Source organism: Octopus bimaculoides, chromosome 7 (assembly GCF_046866305.1).
Source record: "Octopus bimaculoides isolate indiv1 chromosome 7, ASM4686630v1, whole genome shotgun sequence".
In the NCBI taxonomy this organism is placed as follows: domain Eukaryota; kingdom Metazoa; phylum Mollusca; class Cephalopoda; order Octopoda; family Octopodidae; genus Octopus; species Octopus bimaculoides.
The window spans coordinates 28,647,779-28,675,278 of NC_142934.1; the positions used below are offsets into that span (position 1 = coordinate 28,647,779).

The window sequence follows — 27,500 nt, forward strand, 5'->3', positions numbered from 1 at the left end:
ACTTTTTCAATGACAGTAGATAAATTTTTGATTTCAGAATATGTTTAATAAGTGCGTCCGAATCCTGCTTTTTCTCATGGACAGCTCTATGTCGGATGCTCTAGAGTTGGAAATCTGGAAAATTTATTCATCTATGCACCCAACAGCAAAACCAAAAACATTGTGTATCATGAAGCCCTGCAAGACTGAAATTTTGGAACAAAGATGCCTCTCCCTCAAGCAACCTCTCTTGCCAACCTCCACAAACCTCTCTCGACCATCTCCAACAATCTCTCTCGACAACCTCTGACAATCTCTCTCACCAACCTCCGACAACCTCTCTTGCCAACCTCTGACAATCTTCCTCGTCAGCCTCCGAAAACCTCTTTTGCCAACCTCCGACAATTTCTCCCAGCTGACAGTTTTTTGTACATTTTCACGATGGAAAATACACCTTTTGTGGCAGTTATAACGAAATTGCTTTTTTATATCAGAGTAATAAGGCGTTTAAATAGAACATCTTTACCCCCAGGAATTACTGGGTACACCAGCTAATACATACATACATATATAGATTTCACATAATACACACATACATACATACACAAACACACATATATACATGTATGTGTGTCAGTCAACTAACTGAAAGCCTCTGTAATAGGTTGCAAAAGCAAATAAGTAGAATGCAACTAAGGTTTCAGACGTTAAGCAACTGAAAAATTTGAACCATTTGATATTTATTCTTTCTATCAGAGATAAGATTGACAAGTGCCGTTAAGTAATTGTAAAGATAAGCTCATTGTAGATCAAACCAGTTATAGTGGGAATTCAAACTCTAACTGCTAGATACTCAGTTAGGCAACACAAGTGAGCCACCACAGTTTCATATGATTGATCTATAAATCGGCCAATCAGCATGAAGCTGAGGCATAATATGGCTTAGTCAGATGTTCTAAAATTTAACCACTTTCACTCCCATAAAAACAGATTGGCACCTAACTCATGGCAGAGTGTTGAAAGTGGCTGACTGATTCACATACCTCACTTCTTGCCAGGTAGATGACTAGTATTCAAGTAGGCAGCTTTGGGCTGTGTGCAGATAATTTTGGGTTCTTGGAGAGGCCGATTCTGAACATTCGCATGATGTCCCGTAAGTATCTACTACAGACAGGGTGTGCTTTTTCTTTCCTCCCATTCCGCAATTATATTATCAACATTTTTCTTTGTAAATAATCAACACTGAACAGCAAAAATTATTCAATGTTCTCTTGAAAATTTATGATTCATATGACATCAACAATACAGTGTTCAGACTAAATTTGACGATTTTTTACGTATCTCTTTTCTAGGGATAGTTTGATATATTGGTGAACAGTCAGCAGTGCTGGAGAACATAAATATTAAAGCTGTAGTAGACAATAAGTTAGCTGACATAGTGGACCGGAAGCCATCTGAATATTGGGAAAGATTTACCTGTATCGTGATGATTTGTGCTGGGTGTCAAAATACTGATAACATGACTGATGCCCAATGCTCTGTGAATACTGTAAATGTTGTAAGACATGACATGGACATTATGAAAACCAAGTTCCACCAACCTGTGATGGTCTTTCAATGTGTTTCCAATGAACTGAATCTAAGGCCCTTTAAACAGGGCCATAGGCTCAAATCAGACTGCCAAGTGAAGCTGTTGGAGACTGTGGTCAAAACCTGGATGGAGAGAGTAGCTGCTGGAAGGTTCATGTACATAGCAGCAGAATTCAGCTCCTTGCTATACCCCCAGAAATAGTCAAAAGTAGTCGGAGAATTTCTATGGCTTCATCAGTTCCAATTTCTGGCCTTCTAATTCCCCTGATTGTAATCCCATGGACTACTATGTGTGGAGCATGGTTGAGAAAGACACCAACTACTCTGTCTGCAACACCAAAGCTGAGCTGGTGGCTAAGATCAAAGAGGTGTTTGAAGATCTTCCTAGAAATAAAGTGAGGAATGCATGTGCCAGGTTCTGAAGCTGTTTTGAGGCTGTGGTGGAAGCTGAGGTCAGCTACTCTACTTTGAGTAATTTTTTATCTCCCAGCCATAGTCTAGTTGATATTTTTTTGATTTTTTTAAAATACTTTTATTCTTGGATGAGATAATTGTTTTTTCTTTTCCTTTTATACAAATTATCAAATTTAGCCTAAACACTCTGTACCCCATCCCCTGTTTGGTATCAAAAAGTTCCTGGACATAATCTCCTTCAAAATAGTTACCTTGCACAGCAATACACTGGACCCAGCATTTTGAGCAAAATGCTGGGTCCAGCGTATTGCTAATGAAAGGAGTTGCAATAAAATTTGTACCTCACTTGCTCACGGAAGATCAAAAGCAGTCACGATTGAATGCATGTCATGAACTGAAAGAACACTTAGAAGTTGATTTGGTCCTTTTTTCGAAGGTCATCACTGGTGATGGAAACTGGTGCTGCAGAATTTGCAGATGTGGAAAAGGTGGAAAAAAAAAAAAAAATGATGGAGGCATTAAAAGGCATCACTTCATAAGAGTTCTAGCACTGCTTCAAACAGTGGAAAAAACGTCTGGATCGATGCATTGCTTTAAATGGAGAATACTTTGAAGGCGATAAAAGTGTAAACAAGTAAAACTAGGTGAATAAGATAAATTTGCAAAATTCCGGTTTCTTTTGGGTAGCCCCTTGTATGTATCTTCTTCCAGTCAGTCATTTCTGATCACTATCAAATTATCTTTGCACGTTTAGAAATAGTGGAGAGGCCTGCAGTGGTTGGTGAGTGTTAGGAAGATGGGTTATGGGGGAGTTTTGACAGAGGACAGAATTATGAGTGCATGTGTGGGGGGCATGGTTGTAAAGGATATAACTGTATGTTTATCCTTTACATGGATGGCCATAATGTTACTTAGCTTGAAAAGCACAGCAAATCACCAGAAGTTTCAGTCCCTAAATCCTCTTCAGTTCATTTTCCTTTCCCATCTTCACATCCCGCTTATTATCCCAGTGGCAAGCTGCCAAGATCATGAGAGCATCATTGAAATGAAAATGTCTTGCAGTATTTTTCCTGTCCCCTTTACGTACTGAGTTCAGTTTCCTCCAGGAAGGTCAATTTTGCCTCTAATTTTGCTAGAGTCAATGACAAAATAAATTATCAGTCATGTACTAGAGTTGATGGTATTGACTCATCCATTGATTTTACTGGCCTTGTGCCTAAATCAGAAACCATTATTTTCCAATCTTTTTTGCCATCCTTCAATGAAGATTTTTTTTTGAAGGTCCTCATGATTTAGTCCAGAAACATTTTAACCCTTTAGCATTTAGATTATTTTGTCAAATGCAATGCTTATTTATTCACATTGTTTTGAATTAATCTTGTGACTTCAAGATTCTGATAAAGTGGTTGTTCATTTTTTATATTGTCATTATAGGGTAGGTGTGAGATGTTGAGTCTGGCTGGTTTGAAAATAAAAGAGGCAGAATATTTTGGCCAGATATGGCCAGTTTAAATGCTAAAGAGTTAGGAATGAAATAAAAGAGATTACACATATATTCACTTATATTTTTTCTTTTATTCTTTTATTTGTTCTAATCACTAGATTGCAGCCATGTTGGGACACCACTTTGAAGGTTTTAATCAGACTAATCAATCCTGCTATTTATTCTTTTAAAGTCTGGTATTTATTCTATTGGTTCCCTTTTTGCCAAACCTCTAAGTTCTGGGGATGCAAAGAAACCGACACCTCTTGTTAAGCAGTAAGGGAACAAACACAAAGACATAATCTCACATATATACACACACACACAACAAGCTTCTGCAGTTTCTGTCTACCAAATCCACTCAAAAGGCATTGGTTGGCCAAGAGCTATAGTAGAAGATACTTGCTCAAGGTACTGTGTTGTGAGACTGAATTTAATACCATATGCTTGGAAGTAAACTTCTTAACCACACAGCCATACTTATGATCTATTTATTTACTAAAAACACAACCAATCACATTTAGCATTATTTTATTATTTCATAAAATTCTAAAGAAGTGGATTGTCAGAATCATATGTGCAGGCACAAAATGATTTGCAATATTTGTTCTTACATAGTAAGATCAAATACTGCTGAGATCAACTTGCCTTTTCATTCTCTCAGAGATGGTAAAATAAACTAACGGTCAAATACTGAAGGTGATTCAATCAACTAAACCCATCTTCCCAACACTCCCACTATCCACTACAAGCCTCTCCACTATCCCTCACATGCCTATCTGCACCTTCTCCATATCCTCACACGTCTACCATACTTCCATCCCAGCCACTCCAGTTCCTCTCAGTATTACTTGCTTTCTCTAAACATCTCCCTCACACTCTTATGGAACATACTCCTCTATCCCCTCAGTATTATGTATACTACCCCCACACTGTTTCCTGTGTGTAAGCCCTCTCTGTTTCATTCTAACTGTCTCTTTATCCTTCTCTTGAACTCTCTCTCACTTTCCTCTCCTTCCTTGTCTTACTAAGCTAGCCAAGTGTCTCCTCCATTATAAAACAGCTATCTCTGTCCCTCTATCATGGTATAACCTCTCACCTGGCACACAGTCACTTCCTTTGGTCCCACTCCCTCTCTCAGTTGAGAGGTCTTTGTCTTTCAAGCTGTTTGGCAACCCCACAAGTGCTGGTGCCACATAAAATGTCAACAACATGACTTATTCATCATATTTGTTGGACAGGTCATCATCAAGGTCTTACTTTGCTTATTTATACCTGTTTAAAATTTTATCTGAAGATGGTGGGTTTATGCTATGATGTAATTTATGAATACATCAGTAAAATTATATCAAAACAGGTGTAGTGAATTTTAAACCTCATTTATATTCTTTTACGTCTACGCTGCATACTGAGTCAGATTTACAATTTATATTGCATTTGGTACTTACATATATATACATACCTATGCTATACTACCAATAAATGGTACTTCATGATTGTTTTACCTCACTGTGAACTCAGTGTTATGGTACCTAGCCTTATGTATACATGCATGTATAGATATGTATATACCTGTACATATATGTATGTATGTATGTATGTATGTATATATATATATATATATATATATATATATATATATATATATATGCCTGTATGCATATGAGTGTGTGTGCATGCACATTGTGTGTGTGTGTGTGTGTGTGTGTGTTCGTGTGTGTGTATGTATGCATGTATGTATGTATATATATATATATATATATATATATATATATATATATATATACACTGGCTGAATAGCCCGTTGCTGGTAGGCAATTTTTACAATACAATGTCTTGTCTTATATAAATTTTTGTTTATTCCATGTCAGACCATGCCGTCCCCAATAGATAGACCTCTTGATCAGGACAGATTTGTGCAATTTCTTGCAAAAAACTTCGTTGAGGACTTTTTCCCTTTTAAAATTATTTACATGTCTGTTCAACCGTTTTACACGACTTTATTCATTAAAACTTCAGAAGTTCTTACAACTTTGGTCGTTGTAATGCTTTGCCTTCATTTGTTTAATAAAAATTCCTCCTCCTAATGATTTTGCTTTCATTTTGTAATAGCTATCAAGCAAAAAATGCCAGCTATCATTTAGAAAATTCCAGCTTCCAACTCCTGTTTTCTGATTATGAAAAATTTATTAAACTTTAAGCCTCAGTAACATTTTTCTGGAATTTTTCTGGAACAAATAAATAACAAAATCGGATTTAATGTGGAAAATTATTTCAATATACCAAATTTGAAAATTTGGACGTAATTTTAAAATCTTACAATATGTGACAGCAACAAGGAAGAGCCTACAAAAGTAGAGAGACAGACAGTTATAGGACGTCACACACACACGCATGTATGCACACACACACACACACGCACACACAAACACACACACACACACATACATGCATGTACACACACATTTATAAACGTACACACAGGTAATCACAAGCTTACATTGGTGTGTTTAATAGACATACATATGTATGTCCGTATGTATATATATTTATGTAGGTGTGTGTGTCTGTGTGTGAGAGTTTCTTTGCGATGGACATCAGAAAAGCCAACTACCCCCTCTCACCTTAAAGCTACATATTTCTCACACCCACCTTTCTGTGTGTGCGTGCATGCGTGTGTGTTGTATCTATGTATTTACAAAAGTATGTATGCAGCGTTGTGTGTATATGACAGTTGTATTAACTTTATCATTCCATTGCTATTCAATATTTGTCACTTACATAATGCTGTTTTCACCTTCCCTGATATAAGTCAATACCTCTGAGACATCAACGTTGGCAATGACACCCCGGTGTCACGCCACTTCCGCTCTGCCGGCCACTCCTTGCAGCAACACCTGTCTGTGTTTGGATTGTCCATGCACAGGGGCCATCCGGACTCCCGTTTGCGCCGTGAACAGGGATTGGTCTTCTCTTTCCGCTCCTTTGCGCCATATGGGTTCAACTCCCCTCCCCTCTTCATCAAACCCCTCCTCCTGTCTCTCTCCCCCACCCTCCCTCCTACCACCTATCTCTCCCCCTCCCCTCCTGCTCTGACTCCTACTTCTTTGTACGTCTCTTCACTCCTACTTCTCTTCCTACTTCTCTTCCTACTTCTCTTCATTCCTACTTCTCTTCACTCCCACTTCTCTTCCTACTTCTCTTCACTCCAACTTCTCTTCATACTTCTTTTCACTCCCACTTCTCTTCACCCCTACTCTTTCTCTCCTCTCTCTTACTCTCTCTCACTCTCTTCTCTCGTACTCCCCCCCTCTCTCACTCTTACTCTCTACACTCTTACTCTCTTACTCTCTCACCTTTACTCTCTCACTCTCTTCTCTCTTTTCCTCTCTCTCACTCTTACTCTCTACATTCTCACTCTCTTCTCTCTCACTCTCTTCTCTCTCACTCTCTTCTCTCTCACTCTCTTCTCTCTCACTCTCTTCTCTCTCACTCTCTTCTCTCTCACTCTCTTTCTCTTCCTCTCTTTCTGCCCCCATACCCACCTTCCCCTCTCTCTCTCCCCCCATACCCACCTTCCCCCTCTCTCAATCCACCTTCCCTCTCTTATACCCACCCTCTCTCCTCTCTTTCTCTCCCCTCCCATACCCATCTTCCCCCTCTCTTACATCCACCTTCCCCTTCCCCCTTCATCGTCAACACCCCCTCATAAGCTCATCCCACCACACCCCAACACACTCCTACTCTACCTTCCCACTCCACCCCATCCAATTCCTTACACCCACCACCCACCCCCTACCCACAAACCCCACCCTACCTACAGACCCCTACCTCTACCCCACCCTCAGCCTAACCCACACTCCACCCATGCCTTCCCCACCTCCCAACACCCTCACATCACACCACACCAATACCCTCGCATCACACCACGCACACACTACAACTGACCAACTGCTTTCTCCCTTCCCCATTTTCACACTATATACGTCAAGATCACCAGCATTCTATCTCCCACACACAGCCCCTCGTTCTTCGATCACCGTTTGTTATCTCCCCCTTTTCTTAGCTCTCCTGAAAAAAGAATTTCTAACTTCCGGTCAGCCATTATTATGATTGACCGTTGACTGGACACTATTCAATTTTTTTTCTCCGTGTTTTTCTCCTTGTCTCCGTATTCCTTCTGTTGAAGAGTGTAGCTCGAAACGTCAAAGACTTTCCGTATTCCCGAGCGTCATACTAATACATCCTTTGTTATTTACACCACCTGTCCTCGTCTGTTGTTGTTTTTTTCGTATATTCTCCCATATATATATAACAATATCAGATTTAATGTGGAAAATTATTTCAATATACCAAATTTGAAAATTTTGACCCTGCTACTGTGTTTCCCTCAGACTTATACTTCTTGCACCCTTCTCATTTTATCATATAATTCGCCCAACCCACCTGGGGAGCACATTATAGAGTTTTATTGCAATTTAATTAGCCTATCATTGAACTGGATGTTAGTGTAACATGTATGCAAAGTTTCATGAATATTGGTTTGCTGGTTTCGGTACTATGATGGTAACAGACCGGCAGAAATTGCCATTTATATATAACTAGCAGTATAACCCGACGTTGTCCGGGTGTGACTTATTACACCACCTACGATAAGTCTTGCTAGGTGAAAATCAACTAAAAAGGAAAGCCTTACAATGAAAAAACCCCTATGATGTAAATATGTTCATAATTCAAAAGACAATGAAATTAATAGGGAAAGTCTGAAGGCTGTTTTGCGTGACATTATTAAGTGTACGTAAATTTCATCCGTCTAATTGGCTATACAAATGCTTGTGCAAAACAACTTTTTGCACTGCCTTGATTATACATAGCAGGGTAATCCCTTTTCGCAGGAGGTAGGACGGCAATTTCTGATGAAGCAATTGCTGGCGATCTGTTGCTACACAGTTCTGTCAGAATTCTATCAGATTGGGCAGTAGATGTTGATGCACTATACGCCGGTACAGGTAGAAGGGAAGAAATATAAAAGTTGCTAGAAACAACAGCCAAATTTCCCCTAAATGACACAAAATAAACGGAATTTTAAAAATCAAATAACTGCACTGGAAAGTTCACATTGAGAAAATTCCATTGATGTAAAAATTTTGACGAAAAAGTGGAAAATGTTGATTTCTATAAACTTTTAAAAAGGCTTCACACAGATACACAACTTCAGCATTATATATTAAGATGGGCAACACACACACACACACACTAAATTTAAAAAATGACAGGTATTTGTATGTATGTGTGTATTAATGTGTATTCTGTGTCTGTAGGTAGAAGGAAAGAATAGTCTTAAAGCAAGTTAATATATGACTTTGTATGTATCACTCTCTCTCTCTCTCTCTCTCTCTCTCTCTCTCTCCCTCTTTTACGCTTACCCTCTATATTATATGTTGAGCGCGTGATCGATGTGTAAGAATGCTGCTACAGGTAGAAGGGAAGAAATATAAAGGTAAACGGAATTTTAAAAATCAAATTACTGCACTGGAAAGTTCACATCGAGAAAATTGCATTGATGTTAACATTTTTACTAAAAAGTGGAAAATGTTGATTTCTATAAACTTTTAAAAAGGCTTCACACAGATACACAACTTCAGCATTATATATTAAGATGGGCAACACACACACACACACTAAATTTAAAAAATGACAGGTATTTGTATGTATGTGTGTATTAATGTGTATTCTGTGTCTGTAGGTAGAAGGAAAGAATAGTCTTAAAGCAAGTTAATATATGACTTTGTATGTATCACTCTCTCTCTCTCTCTCTCTCTCTCTCTCTCTCTCTCTCTCTCTCTCTCCCTCTTTTACGCTTACCCTCTATATTATATGTTGAGCGCGTGATCGATGTGTAAGAATGCTGCTACAGGTAGAAGGGAAGAAATATAAAGGTAAACGGAATTTTAAAAATCAAATTACTGCACTGGAAAGTTCACATCGAGAAAATTGCATTGATGTTAACATTTTTACTAAAAAGTGGAAAATGTTGATTTCTATAAACTTTTAAAAAGGCTTCACACAGATACACAACTTCAGCATTATATATTAAGATGGGCAACACACATACACACACACTATATAAAGAAAAAAATGACAGGTATTTGTATGTATGTTGTATGTGTGTATTAATGTGTATTGTGTCTCTATATATATATGGTAGTAAGTAAATGCGTTTTAAGAAAGATATTCCAAAAATTCAGTTTGTAGGGAATAAATGTTTGACTGTCGATCGTATTTGGAAGAGAGCGACAGGTATTTATATGTATGCGTTTATTTGTATGTATGTGTGTAGTTATACGTATGTATGTATGAGTGTGTATTCAAAAACATCTATATTTACACTTTAAAGTTGGTTTTCACACTCAACCCTGTTCTGCAGAATCAGTGTCGCGACGGGAGGTTTGTGCCCATCTCAACGTTCTGAGATTAAATTCCGCCAAAGTCTTTGCCTTTCATCCTTTCGGTGTGTAAAAAATAAGTACCAGTTGAACACAGGGGTCGATATAATCGACTGTTGTCTACTTGCCCCAATCCGCCCTTGTGGGAAAAATTGAAAATAATAATAATAATCATAATAATGATGATGATAATAATAATAATAATAATAATAATAATAATAATAATAATAATAATAATAATAATGACCTCTGCTGATCAAACTCCCAACCCACAACTAAGTCTTAAGTGGATATATATATGGGCAACACACACACACACTAAATAAAAAAATATTAGTAAGTAAATGTGTTTTAAAAAAGATTGTTAAATTTTCAGATTAACAACCACACGGTTTTCACTACAGTGTTAGGGTTAGGGTTTTAGGGTCAGGGTTCGGTAGGTAATCATGTGGGTGTTAATCTCAAGATTTACGAAAAGATTTTCCAAAAAGCTCACAGTTTGTAGGGAATAAATGTTTGTCGATCGTATTTGAGAAAGATGTGTAGCTATTTTTTTTTTTTTTGTTATCATGGTGAAGGACAGAGTTCGAAATATGAAAATGAAACCATTAAAGTGAAAGTATCTGTCATTACAGTATGGAAATGTGATTGTTTCAGTTTTGATACTGAAAGAGTTTTCTTTTACTGTCAGTGTTTTCCCTTCCTTTCTTTTTGTACTTGTTGGATCGTTCGTAAAAGTTCATAAGAGAAAGTAGGAGTTGAAAGGATTTGTAAAGGTAGTAGAAAGAGGAAATTAGATTCTATTAGTGGGGGGGGGGGGAAATGTTGTATGATAATAGACAATGTGTTTCACATCAGTCATGGTGGTAGACAGAAACTAAAAAACAAATGGAGTAGGAGTAAATGGCAGTCAGAGATGCTAAATACAGGTGAAATGTATTGAGAGGTTTTGCCAATCTTCCAGGTAATCATGCCTGGACATATATATATTACATGGATGGTAATATTTTCAACCATTTATCAATGGTTTTTCCCACAGAATTGATGTATCATATTCTGTCACTAATAAAACTGTCTGCATTCGCAGGAGTGGCTGTGTGGTAAGTAGTTTGCTTACCAACCACATTGTTCCGGGTTCATTCCCACTGCGTGGCACCATGGGCAAGTGTCTTCTACTGTAGCCTCGGGCTGACCAAAGCCTTGTGAGTGGATTTGGTAGACAGAAACTGAAAGAAGCCCGTCGTATATATGTATATATATGTATATGTGTGTCTGTGTTTGTCCCCCCAACATCGCTTGACAACCGATGGTGGTGTGTTTACGTTCCTGTAACTTAGCGGTTTGGCAAAACAGACCGATAGAATAAGTACTAGGCATCCAAAGAATAAGTCCTGGGGTCGATTTGCTCGACTAAAGGCAGTGCTCCAGCATGGCCACAGTCAAATGACTGAAACAAGTAAAAGAGTAAAAGAGTAGTATATTTGTATATATACACGCATGCGCACGCACGCACACACACACACAGAGAAACATATATCGGCGGCACGGGTCTGGCTGTATGATAAGAATTTATATATATATAGGTTGTCTTATCCGTTTGAGTCATGTTCGTTTGTTTACATGATAGGTATTGTAAGAAGTTAAAAGCCAGTAGTTTTCCTTTATAGAATACTTCCTGGTTGTATTCTGCTTGCAGAGACAAATATAGTTGTAACCAAACTAACTTACTCTTTCCCTAACAACAATTAACTCTTTGTAGTTGGAAGGATATTACACAAAGTCTTGTTAATTCCTCTTTCATATAATTAATCTCTAACTACATACCTGACATTTCCCTGAAAATCACATATGAGTCAGAGATATTTTGTTTAAATTGATTATTAGGAAATATTTTATGATAACTACCATAAATCAATAAAAGAATTAATGTGAGAGCCTTTACATAGTCACTTGAAATATTAGAAATAGCCATCAAATCTCCCTCAAATTACACTCTGCCATATTAAAAAACAAAAAAAAAAACAGGTGGACACATTAGCTGATATAGTTTTAGTTGAATAGTGAATGTGTTATTTCTTTACTACCCACAAGGGACTACACACAGAGGGGGACAAACAAGGACAGACAAACGGATTAAGTCGATTATACCGACTCCAGTGCGTAACTGGTACTTATTTAATCGACCCCGAAAGGATGAAAGGCAAAATCGGCCTCGGCGGAATTTGAACTCAGAACGTAGCGGCAGACGAAATACCGATAAGCATTTCGCCCGGCGTGCTAACGTTTCTGCCAGCTCGCCGCCTTGAATAGTGAATGTGTATAGCCTAATGGTTAGGAGTGTTTGGCTCATGCTCATGCTGTCGTGGGTTCAATTCTTGGATGAGGCAGCTTGTATTCTCGAGCAAAGCTCTTCACTTTATGTTGCCCTCGTCAAATCTGCTGAAAATGAGTATCAACTTGAGGACTGGCACAGCTCTGTATTGTTGGGTCGAAAGGTCTGCATGTGACTATGTTAGCATCTAAAACAATTAATGAAAGTGATGGTACATGTCACCAAGCCATACTCATTCTCAGATGAATACAACTGGATTTTAATGCCTGAATAAAGACAGGATGAGTATAGCTGAATATCTTGATCAGTGATATGCTTGATCAGATCTGACCAGCATGTCAGTATATTATTTTTTACCCTTGTCTTTAAAATATGGTCGCCTTACTGGCACTTGTGCCGGTGGTACGTGGAAAACAACATTCGAGCGAGGACGTTGCCAGTACTGCCTGTGTGTGTGTGTGTGTGTGTGTGTGTGAGTGTGTGTTTTTTGTGTTGGTGTGTGTGTCTGTGTGTGTGCGTGTGTGTGTCGATGGGAAAGAGAAAAGAAGAAGATTGGGTTCACAGCTGGTTAGTTCTTTTCAATGATAAGTTTATTTTTAGCCTTTTAAAGGAATGGCAAAAGCAGGTGTGATCGTTTTGAAGTTGCTTTTCAAAAAGAATCTTTGGTGTCATTGTCTAGTAAGAGAGTGTGGATGCGTTTTTGTGTGTGTGTGTGTATGTATGCGTGTGTGTCTGTGTGCGTGTGTGTGTGCCTGTGTATTTGAAAGGTGTGTCAGTGGGAAGGGGAGGGAAGATGCTGTTTACAGTTTACAGTTGGCCAGTTCCTGCTGTGACAAATTCTTGGTATTCTTTGGTATCATTGTCCAGTGGTAGGGAGAGTGCGTGCGTGCGTGTGTGTGTGTGTGTGTGTGTGCGTGCGTGCGTGCGTGCGTGTGCGTCTGAAAGGGGTGTAAAACGGAAGGAAGGAATTGTGATGATATCTGTACAGCTGGTTAGTTCAAATTAAGTTAGGAGAGAAATATGAGAACCTAGGTAACTGGGTTCAATTCTTGTTGGTACAAAAATGTCCCACTATCTGGGTTTCTTGCCGTTTTTTTAGGGGCTGTTGTTCCAAAGTTGAAGATCCTAGATGGGTTGTGATCTGCATGTTTCAGCCATTCATTTTTCGTGAGAATTTTGCTATGAAGTATTTCTCCATATTATATATATATATATATATATATATATATATATATATATATATACACACATACATACATGAATATATATATATACACATATGTATGTATGTATGTATGTATGTATGTATGTATGTATATATATATACGAATATATATACATACACACATTTATATAAGTATACATACATATATAAATGCAGAATTCAAAAATAATGTCAAATTATCTGTATCACCCATAGTTTCTCTGTTCTACGAGATCCCTTTCAGTTCTTGTTATGTGGGCAAAATTTCTGTTAAGTTGTTGAAATGTGAAGCTAGCAGTTTAAGAAATACCCCTAGTTTAAAGTTTATAAATAGAATTAACCCAATGAAATCATAAATCTAGCTATTTGAGTTAATGAGGCACCGAAGCTTGGCAACACTGAGTCAATGAGTCATCAATGCTTTGTCAGTACTGTGCTTGAAGTGTAAGTGTGCAGTTGTGTCTAAGTTCACATTTTCCATTCACCTTCATAATGCCAAGAAACTATAAACAACGCAAACAACTTTTGCTATATTTGCAGTGACTTAACATTCAAGTCATAAAGATGGCATTTCCCAACATTGATAAAAAGGTGCTATGAGTATTATTTTGACTACAAAGAGGATGACCAGGATAAAAGCTGGGCCCTCATGAGTGTTGTGTAACCTGTATCAGGTTTCTCACTGCATGGGCCAAAGGTTCATGCCATACACCTTTTGCCATCCTATGATTTGGAGACAGCCCAAAGATCACACTTCAGATTGCTACTTCTGCATGATGGATATACAAGATATAACATCAAAAGCCGAGCATACTGTAAAATATCCTAATTTACAATACGCTCTGAGACCTGTACTTACAGTCAACACTTATCTGTACCTGACCCTCCAAAACAAATGACAGTGACAAGTCGAGTGATGAAGATGTGGAGAAAGAATCAGAAGACATGAACTTTAAGCTTAATTGTTCTTCAAATGAACCACATTTGTTGAGTCAGGAGATCTGAATGATCTTGTGCGGGATTTAAACTTGCCGAAAAAGCAAGCTGAACTTCTTGGTTCCAGGTTAAAGGGCTGGAATCTTCTCTAGAAAGAGACCAAAGTTAGTTTTTATTGTGCTTCACATTGTGATTTTGCGAATTTTTTCTCACTTCAGGATGGTGTGGTGTTTTGTAATGATGTCTATTCTGTTATGGGGGAACTTAACTACAAATATAGCATGAATGAGAGGCATTTGTTTATTGAGTCCTCAAAAGTAAGCTTGAAAGCAGTTTTACTCCACAATGGAAATAAGTTTCCTTCTGTTCCTCTGGCTCATACAGCTAACATGAAGGAAACATAAGATTATGAAGCTTCTGTATGAGGGACATAATTAAGTACGAGGGACATAAATGGAATATTCATGGTGACCTAAAGGTCGTGGCACTTTTGGTTGGAATGCAGCTGGGTTACACCAAATTTTGTTGCTTTCTTTGTGAGTGGGACAGTCAGGATAAGAAAAATCATTATGAAAAGAATGTGAAGCTGAAACGATCTCTGACTCCTGGACAGAAGAATGTTATCAATTTGCCCCTTGTTGATTCTGAGAAAATTTATCTGCCTTCTTTGCACATTAAGCTAGGGTTGATGAAGAATTTCATCAAAGGTATGGATAGAACTGGCAAGGGATTCACGTAATCGTAAACTAAATTTCCGAGAGTAAGTGACACAAAAATCAAGGAAGGTATTTTTGTTGAGCCACAGATTAGAGAGCTGATGAAAAACCAAATGTTTGATGAAGAGCTCAATGATGTTGAAAAAGCTGCTTGGCTGTCATTTAAGAAAGTTTGCAGAGAGTTTTGGGGGAATCACAGAGTAGAGAACTATTCTGATATTGTGAAAGAGCTACTGACATCAGACAAGGCCTTGGGATGCACTATGAGCCTAAAAATCCACTTCTTGAACTCTCACTTGGACTGTTTTCCTGCAAATCTTGGGGCTGTCAGGGATGAGCACAGTGAGAGATTTCACCAAGACATTCTGAACATGGAAACCTGGTCCAAGGAAAGTGGAGTTCTTCTTTGTTGGCTGATTATTGTTGGTTACTAAAAAAGGACATTCCAGAAGCTAAATACAGTCGAAAATCGTACACTTCTACATTTTAAAGGTAAGTTTCCTTGTAATATCAGCCCGATTTTTAAAGTCATGAAACGCAATTGTTTAACAATTTACATATGCTATCACAGAAAAACTATGACTTATAGAAACAATCTGAAAGTACCCTTGAATTCTGCAGATAAAATGCTATTAAGTTCACCTACTTTCGCTTGTGAAACAGAATTTTTCATTAATTCTGTTGACCAATTATAATTGCCAGCCTTATTTCTACATTAATATAGTACATTTATTGTATAATTTAATTACTCTGTCACATAAAAACCATACCTGATAGAAAATTCTAAAAATAGATTCGAAACCTGCGTTAAAAGTACTATAAAGTTCACTTTATTTAGTTCATGGGACAGCAAAAAGTTTGAATCTTATTGACCAGTGTAATTGATAAGGAAAATGGAGAATAGATTTGGTATGAATCTTTATTCAACATGATGATCGTTTCAACCCATCCTGCAGCTGTCCCTTAGAGGTAGGATATTATGCATCTAGCAGTGTTGTATCAATCAGTGTAGTCTGCATCTCCGCAAGTGTTGGTATAAAAGATATCCTACTACTTATACTGAGTTTCTCCAAGCATGTTGTACTCTCTTGTTGTATGCCAGTACACTGACTGAGAGTAGAATAATTCTGGGGTTATAACCTGCAGATGGGTTGGGCTATGTATAACACAAATTTATTAAAATCATAAAGGATGGAAAATAAAACCTGTCAAATGGTAAGACTTGAAAGTTAAAATGAAGAAGGATGTGTAAATATCTGTTGACATGAACACATATAGATATACACACACTCACATACACACTTGCTCATGCCATCAATAAGAAGTCATTTAATGTGGTCATAAACAACCAAGATTGTCACGTTGAATAAAGATTTGTAACAAATCCGTTTATGGTTTCCCTCATCAATTATAAATATATTGCAATATATATATATGTATATTGTTGTATTTTGGCATGGTCATTTTCCTTTTTTTTTCTCGCCAAATAAACACATGCACTATATATTTGTTCTTCACTTGTTTATTACTGTTCTTATTCTAACTCATGTCCATTGTCCAGAAATCTTTCGTCACACATCTGTGACCTCTTCAGCAACACTTTCCATCCTCGTGTGTGCTCCTGCTCTGCTTAGTCCATTGGTTATGAGTTAGAATAAGAACAATAATAAATGAGTGAAGAATGAATATATATAAAAAATAAAAAAATGACCATCCCAAAATACAACAATATCTGTTTCAACACACGGCTTCACATCAGGAATCTTGTAGCACAAATTCATAAATGTATATATAGAGTACCATGCAAAAGTCTTTGGCCACTTTAAACTATTGTAAATTTCTAACAATTGCCAACTTATAAGTGGATGTTTTGCATTGTGTTTTTTACAGATGAAACATTGGCCCTGTTGGAGTCATTTCCATACCTAATCATTATATTTTGTAGTAGGGGCTTTGAATGAGAGGAGAAGATGCGAGACAACCACTAAAAATGGTCATGCAAAAGTTTTCAGCCACTTTACATAAACCAATCCAAGATACATTGTTTTAAAATAGAAAAATGTCTTTAATGAAAATGTATTGCATAATGTTCATTTCAAGAAGTCACTGGACATTGTTAATATTTCGTGTTACTTCCCTTAGCTTGAATAATTGCTTCAATGCACCTGGGAAGAAATGTGTACAAATCCTTCACCATCTTCACAAATATGAGATGCCATTCTCTGTGGCTGAGCTCCCACAACTCTTCGAGATTGCATGGATTCTTCTGACAAACTCTTCTCTTTAGTTGTGTCCATATTTGCTCAATGATATTTAAGTCAGGACTCTGAGCTAGGCAATCTTTAAATATGGTAACACCTTCATCAACCAGACTCTGTTGTGTTGCATGCAATCTTTTGCATGGAGCTCTGTCATGCTGAAAAATCTCACCTTCATTCAAGTCCAGTATCAAATTGTTCTTCAGCAACTGGATGTATTTGACACTATTCAAGTTACTGTGAATCTTAACAAACTTTTTTGAACCATCACTTTTTATGTATTCCCAAACATCAGACTCTTACCCTCAAACTTCACTGTTTTCATTGTGTAATGTTGGTCATTTCACTTACTAACAAGTGAGAATTTGTCAGAAGGCCTCCAAGAAAGGTATCCTTGTTTCTCTTCTACAGCAAGACTCCGATCTCTATCCCTCTATTATACTTTTAACCTTTTGTCAACTAGTACAAAGCCACCTCCCTCATTGCTACTCCCCCTACCAGTTAAGGGGTTTTTGTCTTGCAAGTTATTTGGCGACCCTGCTGGTGCTGGTGCTATGCAAAAAAATCACCCAGTACACTCTGTAAAATAATTGGTGTTAGGAAGGGCATCCAGTCATAGAAATTATGCCATAGCAGACAATAGAGTTTGGTGCAGTCCTCTGGTTTGCCAGCTCTTGTCAAACCATCCAGCCCATATCAGCATGGACAACAGACATTAAATGAAGATGATGATGGTGATGGTGGTGGTGGTGGTGGTGGTGGTGATGATTACGATGATGATGATGATCTACTCACAATGCCTTGGTCAACCCAAGGCTATAGTAGAAGACACTTGAGTGGGGAATGAAAGGCAACACACTATTCTATGGTTTCTGAATTGGAGATGGAAGCAATGAGAAGAGAACACTGAATGAATGTATTCTGCATTAATCAAAGGAGGAGGAGAGACATGGCTTATGTTCTTTATGGGCCTTCCTCGTCTGGTGGAGTTGGTGCAGCCTAAACATTTGTATTAGGTACAATCTAAACATTTGTATGAAGTGAAAATATTTGATTGGAGGGTCTGGCATGAATGAATACCTACAATAAAGTGAATTCTGCAATGACTAGGTAGTGGTGTTAGGCTTGCTTCTCAATGTAAATTGCGCAGTGTCTCTTGTAAATGTCACCTTATATCTAAATGACAGCTTATATTCTGGTGTAATAGAGTTTGTGACTTTGAATTCCTCTTCTCTGATGTAAACCACAACCAAGTCTCTTTTTTTTTTTTCTGGTCTCTTTTCATTTTTTAAAGTGTAATGAAACTTATCCTCAGTTCCCATGTAAAGATGAGATGCCATACAAAGATAAAAGGTTTCACTGGTGACACCTTTGGTTCAATGATTAAGTAGTGTAAAGGATCTACCAATAAATTTGAAGGTGTATACGTCCTGGGTACCTATAAATAGCTTTACCATTATACATATATACACACATATCGTTTATAGCTTATCTTTTATTTTTTTCAGTCATTAGACTGCGGCCATGCTGGAGCACTGCCTTGAAGAATTTTTACTTCAATGAATTGACCCTAGTACTTAATTTAGTTAAGCCTGGTACTTATTCTATTCATCTCTTTTGCCAAACTGCTAAGTTACAGTGACATAAACACACCAATACCAGTCAAGCAGTGGTGGGGGAACAGATTCAAGCACAAAGACACACATGATCACATACATACATATACGATAGGCTTCTTTTGGTTTCTGTCTACCAAATCCACTCACAAGGTTTTGGTCAGCCTGAGGCTATAGGAGAAGACACTTGCCCAAGGTACTGTGCAGTGGGACTGAACTTGGCACCATGTGGTTGTGAAGCAACTCATTAATTCATATGCTACAAATGATCACAATTTGTGGAACAATAAAAAATTGTGAGACCTTATGATTTAGAAGATGATGAATCAATCAAGATGCTTTCCTTCACAATCTACTAAAGAGGTAGCTGGTCAAAATTAACTCTAAATTAAAAACAGAAAAACAACATACATATCTATGTACCTACATACATACATACATATATACATACATACATGTATGCATGTATGCATACATACATACATGCATGCATACATACATGCATACATGCATACATGCATACATACATACATGATGATGGTTGTCCACTCGTGACCGAGGAAGACAATTGCCGACCTTCAGGAACATTGTGCGCTCTAGGACTAACTTATATTTTGCATTTGCGGCTCCGTTTGTGGCTAATGAGCCCTGCTCTTGACAAGAATACACGACTGCAAACATTGCAGATTAAGCTTTCCCCATTCACTATATGAGCCGTGCGCTTACGCACAGCTCGCTTAAGTTCTTCATACATACATACATACATGGTGGTTGTCTACTCCTTAAACAGAGTTTGACCACCTCCTGCACCTACACCTTAGCCCTTTCATGGCGTCTGATGTGGCTTTTTAAACCAGACAGTGTTTTGAAAAAACACCCACACAGATTGCACCTCTGATTTGCACTACCAATACCTGCAAGTAAGTTCTGCTCATTGTGGATCCTAACATGTCTTTTAAGACCCCCATTGGATTTGCAAACCCTCTGGCACACACCACATACATACATACATACATACATACATACATACATACATACATACATACATACATACATCGGCTCTGCTATATCAATGTGGGAAGTTATCTCCCACATCATCAGCAGCTGTCCCAAAATGTTTGAGATACTACCTGCCCCTGAAGCATGATGTAGGAGCAAAAACTATTTACAATGTTATCTGTAGGAAGGACTGTCCTAACATATATGTGAAAGGCATTTCAGAATCAGTAGATATTCACATCTTTAAAAACAAGGAATACTAGTGGAACACCCCAATAAAAAACATCAATTCAGTGCAAACATAGCAGACCTAGGAACAAAAGTCATGGGACGAGGAACAAATGTCATGCACTGCTATAGAAGTCAGCTACCCAGAAGATGTGAATGTACAATGAAAAGTGCAGGGGTAAGAGAACATTTGCGGTGAATTAATGCACAGCTTACAGCTGTTGTATCCCGATTATGAATTCTCATTTGTACCTATCGTCATAGGTGCATTAGGTTATGTACCAATAAATTTGCACAAAAACCTAGAAATACTTGGTTTCACAGAAAAAGAATAAAAAAAACTGACACCGATTCTCAACATTCAATCTATTAGTGGGCACAGTATAGATTTGTAAGACATTCCAGAAATTTTCCATATGAGATTATTATGTGAATAAATGCTCACACTTGAGTGAATTCATCAGCAGATCAACCAACACACCAACTCAACCACATATCTACAAACACAGGAATCTCTCTTAACTGAAAAAGTCTTGTTGCTTTGTTAGCGAAGGGCTTGAACCCTCTCAAGAAGAGCTTAAATTAAACTCAAAGAAACACACACACACATTCATGCATACATTCTCTTTTACTCTTTTACTTGTTTCAGTCATTTGACTGTGGCCATGCTGGAGCACCGCCTTTAGTCGAGCTAATCGACCCCCAGGACTTATTCTTTGTAATCCAAGTACTTATTCTATCGGTCTCTTTTGCCGAACCGCTAGATTATGGGAACATAAACACACCACCATCAGTTGTCAAGCGATGTTGGGGGGGACAAACACAGACACACAAACATATACACACACACACACACATACATATATATATATATATATATATATATATATATATATATATATATATATATATATATATGTACACACACATATATATGACAGGCTTCTTTCAGTTTCTGTCTATCAAATCCACTCACAAGGCTTTGGTCAGCCCGAGGCTATAGTAGAAGACACTTGCCCAAGGTGCCATGCAGTGGGACTGAACCCGAAACCATGTGGTTTGTAAGCAAACTACTTACCACACAGTCACTCCTACGCCTTAAAAAGTTTGTAAAACATCCTTCCAAGGATTCTCCATTTGAGAGTCGTGGACTAAACACAGATACACAATCACATGTACATATGGAACATACACACACAAAGCAATAAATTTTACACACTTGTATACTAAAATGAAATGCAAGTTTAGCATACATCAGCCAAATGAGATATCCATAGACCCTAAAACTTAAACAGACCCTGGCACTTTGTCAGTGACTGTCTTCAATTCTGCAAATGAAAGAAACCATCTATATTTTTTTTTTAAATGTAGAAACACATACATACATACATACATATGCATACACACACACCATACGTATCTACATACACATAGACATATATATGCACGCACATATGTATAGTCACCATTTTTGGACTCTCTTGTATATAAACTCTTTTATACAAAACACACACATACGCACACACACACACACATTCGCACAAAAATATATAGCATATACATACAAATGAAAATGAAATTTTGAAATCTTTTTCTTGAAATAACAGATGTGACACAGAATTATTTTTACAAACCTTAAGTTTTGTGCTAATTGCTATTAAACTGGATAGAGCTCTTTGGGCTGAAACTTATCTAGTTCTAGTGAAGATTGATTAATTTATTAATTTCAGAGGTGTGAGTAAAACGGAAGGGGCATATATTTATATAGCCATTATGATTTATTATACTGTTAACTAATATCTAATGTACAGTTGCGATGCCTTTTCAGGGTTAGTTAGGCCAGGCCACACCTGAACTGACCATGTTTACAGTTATGATTTGAATATACACCAACATATGGAAACAGATAAACACACAGAGATACATGTATTGAAGTATACTCAAAAGGACAGAGAGTAAAGAAAAAAACCTTACCTTGTTTTGTAGAGCTAGTTTCAACATGCTGCGTCTTCATTAGAATCATTAACAAAGCTAGATGCATACATACAGTTACCAATTTCCCAGAAGTAATGAACTCCATTTGTTTTTGATATCCTTTTTCAAAAAATTAAATTGAATTAAATTTTACAGTTTATATTTGTCTAATTAATTATGTTCAATTAAGTTTGACCTTGGTTATTTTTTCATTTATCCTTCAGAATAATATATGATGTATATGAGTATGTGTGTTTGTGTATGCACATATGTGTGTGATAAGGGTATATATATATAAGTATATGTATATATTATATTTGTGCGTATATATATATATATATATATTGAGACAGCTACTACTATTTTGGAACTTTATACTTCAATCATATTCATTTATATTTTGTAAGGCACCAGTGTATAATATTATATATGCAAAGACCAACAATCACAGGAAATGTCAGTGGAGAAAACAACAGCAACAACTGATCAAAGAAAAGCCAAAAATATGACCCAGTTTCAAAAGCTTTTTCTTTTCTTTTGTTTTTTCACTTGACAGAGAAATCTCAGCCAAATTGGTCACAGTGGTGGTGTGGCTGTTGTGATATTTGACGGTGAGGGACAAGAGCCGATTTGACACGATAGTGAATAAACAGCAGCTGATTTGATATTGCTTGTTTAAATAAATAACATCACCTGCAGGCGACAGTTTTCGACAGGAGATACTGTGCCCTTTGTTTCAAAGGAAAACAAGAATTTTTTTTTGTCTCTTCCTACTGTCTCCTAGCTATCTTGTTGTCAATCAACTTAGGATCTTTAAATCTTTCATCATAATCATCATCATTGACCACATCATTGCTATCAATCTCTTCATTGTCGTCACCATCATTATTATGCATGTGCGTGCATAGTTATAGGTGTGCAAATACACTTAAATGTGCCCATACAGGCAAGGACAAGTGCATGCATATGTATATGTATGTATGCAGTATATTGGCCAGTCTTTTTCCTTCGTGGCACATCAACTTTAGAGAATTCTTAATTCTTCTGATGATCTCTCCTCATATGCAGCTGTGTCAATTGTCATTTGGTAACTGTGATACATCCTCAAGAGGTGAAGATCAATTAAATAAACCAACAAACATTGTATGGTATTTGATACACTTGTATTTGTCTATGTTGTTCATATACATGCTACGAGATATATAAGGTTCATATACATGCTACTGGATATATAAGGTTCCTTTATTGACCTCTAAAAAGGTGTGATCCCACTGGGACATTTCATCTCTTCTGTGTATACTTGTTTATCAGGGCTATTTTTTTATTCTCATAAAAGTTCTGAATAACCATCCACTGCCTTCGTAATTTGTCCTTGTGATATCTCCTCACATGTTGTCTTTGAAAAAAAAATGAAGAAATAATAATAATAATAATAATAATAATAATAATAATAATAATAATCCTTTCTACTATAGGCACAAGGCCTGAAATTTGGAGGCAGGGATAGTCGATTACATCAGCCTCAGTGTTTCACTGGTATTTAATTTATCAACCCTGAAAGGATGAAAGGCAAAGTTGACTTTGGTGGAATTTAAACTCAGAACGTAAAGAAGGGCAAAATACTTAGCAGTATTTCGCCCGATGTGCTAACGATTCTACCAGCACACCGCCTTAATGATAATAATAATAATAATGATAATAATAATAATAATGATAATAATAATAATAATCCTTTCTGCTAAAGGCACAAGACCTGAAATTTTGGAGGAGACCAGTCAATTATATTGACCCCAGTGTTTCACTGGCACTTAATTTATCGACCTTGAAAGGATGAAAGGCAAAGTTGACCTCGGCAGAATTTGAACTCAGAATGAAGCAACAGGTGAAATACTGCTAAGCATTTCGTCCACTGTGCTGATGATTCTGCCAGCTCATAATATTCCTTTTTACTATAGGCACAAATCTTTCTTAGGATTCTTGCAGAATACAGGGCACCACTTTCCTGAAGGTCAACAATGCATGTCTCAGTTATACTATCCTTCAGTCTCTTAGGTTGCAGTTTTCATTTTGCACCAAGTGCACCTATTACCAAAGATTCATCATCATCATCATCATCATCGTCTAACGTCTACTTTCCATGCTAGCATGGGTTGGACGATTTGACTGAGGACTGGTGAACCAGATGGCTACACCAGGACAAAACATGTACATGATTACACTTCTAATCAGTTAAGATCAGAAGCCATGAGAGCCAGTACCTTGTACTGGATCAGGGCATTTATTATTATTATTATTGTTCAGTAGTTTTATTTTTATAACGTGCTTTCACTTCACTACCGAGCACAGCTCTGTGTGCCTTGGGTATATGCTGTGGTTTGCTGTGATGCTCTTATGGTTACTGCATTAAAAGTGTTTTGCGTAGGATGTGTGCAGTGCCCAGTAGTGCAATTTTCTGTATGTTATATATATTTGTAAGTCCTGGTGTTTTTGTTATGTATTTGTCTGAATATTTTTTTATTATACCTAAGGCACCTACTATGATAGGAATTGTTTCTGTTTTTAGATTCCACATTCGAGTTACCTCTATTTCCAGGTCTTTGTATTTTGAAAGTTTTTCCATTTCTTTTAGGGAAACATTATCATCTGCTGGTATTGATACATCAATTAGAAAGCATTTTTTTTTCTTCATGATCTTTGACAACTATATCTGGTCTATTTGCCTTAATTTCTCTATCTGTGTGTATTGGCATATCCCAGAGTATGGTTGCTTTCTCGTTTTCTGTGACCTTTTCTGGCGTGTGTTTATACCATCTTTTTCTGTTGTTATTCCATAGTGTTGGCATAGCTTCCAGTGTATATAGGTCCCAGCTCTGTCGTGTCTGTGAATATATTCCTTCTTAGCCAGGACTGGGCAGCCAGAGATAATATGATTTATTGTTTCTTAGGGGGCTAAACATAGAGGGGACAAACAAAGCTAGACAAAGGGATTAAGTCGATTACATCGACCCCAGGGCATAACTGGTACTTATTTATGCACATATCGTCAACCACTAAGGGACATGCTCAACTGGTTAAAGTCAAGCAACTGACAAGCAAATCTGAGGTATTGAGCAGAATATTTGCCGTAGCCCATCTTTTATACCAAGACAAAACAATGTACATGATAACACTTCTAATCGGTTAAGATCAGAAGCTATGAGAGTCACTGCCTGGTACTGCATGAGGGTATTTATTATTATTATTATTATCATTACCTTTGCACAGCTTCTAACGTTGGAAATGTTCCATGTACTTCTCGAAATTTTTACTCACTGTTCCCAGGGCTCCGACAATTATTGGTACCACTACCACCTTCTTCATCGACCACAACTGCTTTACTTCCCAAGCTAAACTGTCATACCTATCACCATTTCTTTCTTCCTTATCACATACCTTATTGTCAGCTGGGGATGCTATATCTATGATCCAGCATAGTTTACTTTCTTTTTCAATTAAGACTATGTCTGGCTTCCTATTTTCTATCTCATTGTCGCACTGAATAATAAAATCCCACAAGATCTTTGCATTATCATTTTCGGTGATGCCTTCGGGTTTGTGGTCATACCGATTTTTTTCTCTGTCAAGACCATACTTGTTGCAAAGTGTCCAATGGACAAGCCTTACTATATTGTTGTGGCGTCTCTTATATTCCTTCTGGGCTAGTGGCGTACATTGGGTGGTAATATTATTATTATTATTATTATTATTATTATTATTATTATTATTAGTATTATTATTATTATGTTATGTTTGACTTTTACTTTGCATTTGTACAAGTTGGCTCCAAGTCTCAATCAGAAACCTCAAGAGACAACAAGTTAGAAGTTCATGTTGGTGTTATACCTAGGGTGCCATATATTTGGTTTCGTACATAGTATTGTTCTAGAGAATGTTTAAGAAACCATAAGAAAATTATGAGTTTGGTTTAAAATTTGAGATTACATAGTCAGTATTTTACGTAGGATATGGGCAGTTCCCATGAGCACTATCTTTTGAATTTCTGCCATTTTGGGGTTTCCTGGTATCTGAGCTAGGTAGCAATTAGCCCCTGTTGCTATCATTCCTAGGGCACCTATGACAACAGGTATTGTTTTAGTCTTCAGGTTCCACATTTTGCTAATTTCTATTTCAAGATCTTTATATTTGCTCAATTTTTGGTAGGTCTTGACAAATACGTTTATATTTGGACAGTCATATCAATGAGGAGGCATGATTTTTGTCTGAAGTCTTTCAATATAATGTCTTTATTATTATTATCATTATTATTATCATTATTATTATTATTATTATTATTATTATTATTATTATTGCTATTATTATCATCATTATTATTATTAATATCATTATTATCACTGTTATTATTATTATTGATAAAGATGTAAGTGCTCTCTTCCGATGAATTTGCCAAAAAGTCGGGGGAGAATGTGGTAAAAAGTGTTAGAGTGAATTGAACTATTCTAAGCATGTGCCTGTATATTGAAGAACAACATTTGGGTGAGGGCTTGTGCCCTCGGGAGTCAGGTTGACTCTAGATTTTTGGGATTCCTTGATTGGCCCTGTTTAGAGGCTTTCCCATTTCAGGAAGGCTGCATATCCACTTATTTTATATATAATGAAAACCATTTTGTTCTCATTTTTAACCCCCACTCCATGCAACTTATAACCTGCCCTTCTAATAATGCCCCCTCATCTGATGTCCCTGTGGTAAGAAGAATCATCTTTATCCTCCTCCTCCTCCTCCTCCTCCTCCTCCTCCTCCTCATCATCATCATCATCATCATCATCATCATCATCATCCTCATCATCATCATCATCAGTATTATCATTGTCATGATAATAATTGTTACAGTTGTAATAATAAAGTAGACTTGTGCACATGTGCACACACATAATATTGAACCAAATCTCTTAGAGATTCTCGAGGTAATTTTCAACATTATTTTGACCCCCCATTTCACCCATGAAACAAATAAAACAAACCACCACTCCACAAACACACTCACACACACACTAAAGCAAATAAACAAATAAAAGTCAAGCAAAATAATGCGAGCAAAAGTTAAACAAACATCTCTCTCTTCCTTTACTCAACCATCCCATTTACCATATTTTAACATGTATAAGGAACCTTTTTTTTTTTTGTCAAAAATTAGGTTAAAAAAATATTGGAGTTTCTTATACATGGATAGTATTATAATTCCTTACAAAACCTTTTTTCCAAATTTTAAGCTCCCAAAATTAGGGTTTCCTTATACATGTTATGGTATATTCTGACCCCCAGCCCTT

The 27,500-nt window shown here is 37.0% G+C and overlaps 1 protein-coding gene across 2 annotated transcripts in view; it reads right to left on the reverse strand.

The window, feature by feature from the left end:
- Nucleotides 1-22,865, reverse strand: part of LOC106874560 (uncharacterized) — a 92,570-nt gene extending 69,705 nt beyond the window's left edge. The window contains exon 1 of one of the 2 annotated variants that reach the window (XM_089355070.1): nucleotides 22,176-22,865. In XM_089355070.1, the coding sequence (XP_089211196.1) occupies nucleotides 22,176-22,281 (106 nt within the window). In that variant the 5' untranslated portion in view covers nucleotides 22,282-22,865. The remainder of the gene's footprint in view (nucleotides 1-22,175) is intronic. The other variant, XM_014922330.3, reaches the window with a different exon arrangement.
- Nucleotides 22,866-27,500: the final 4,635 nt, after the last annotated feature.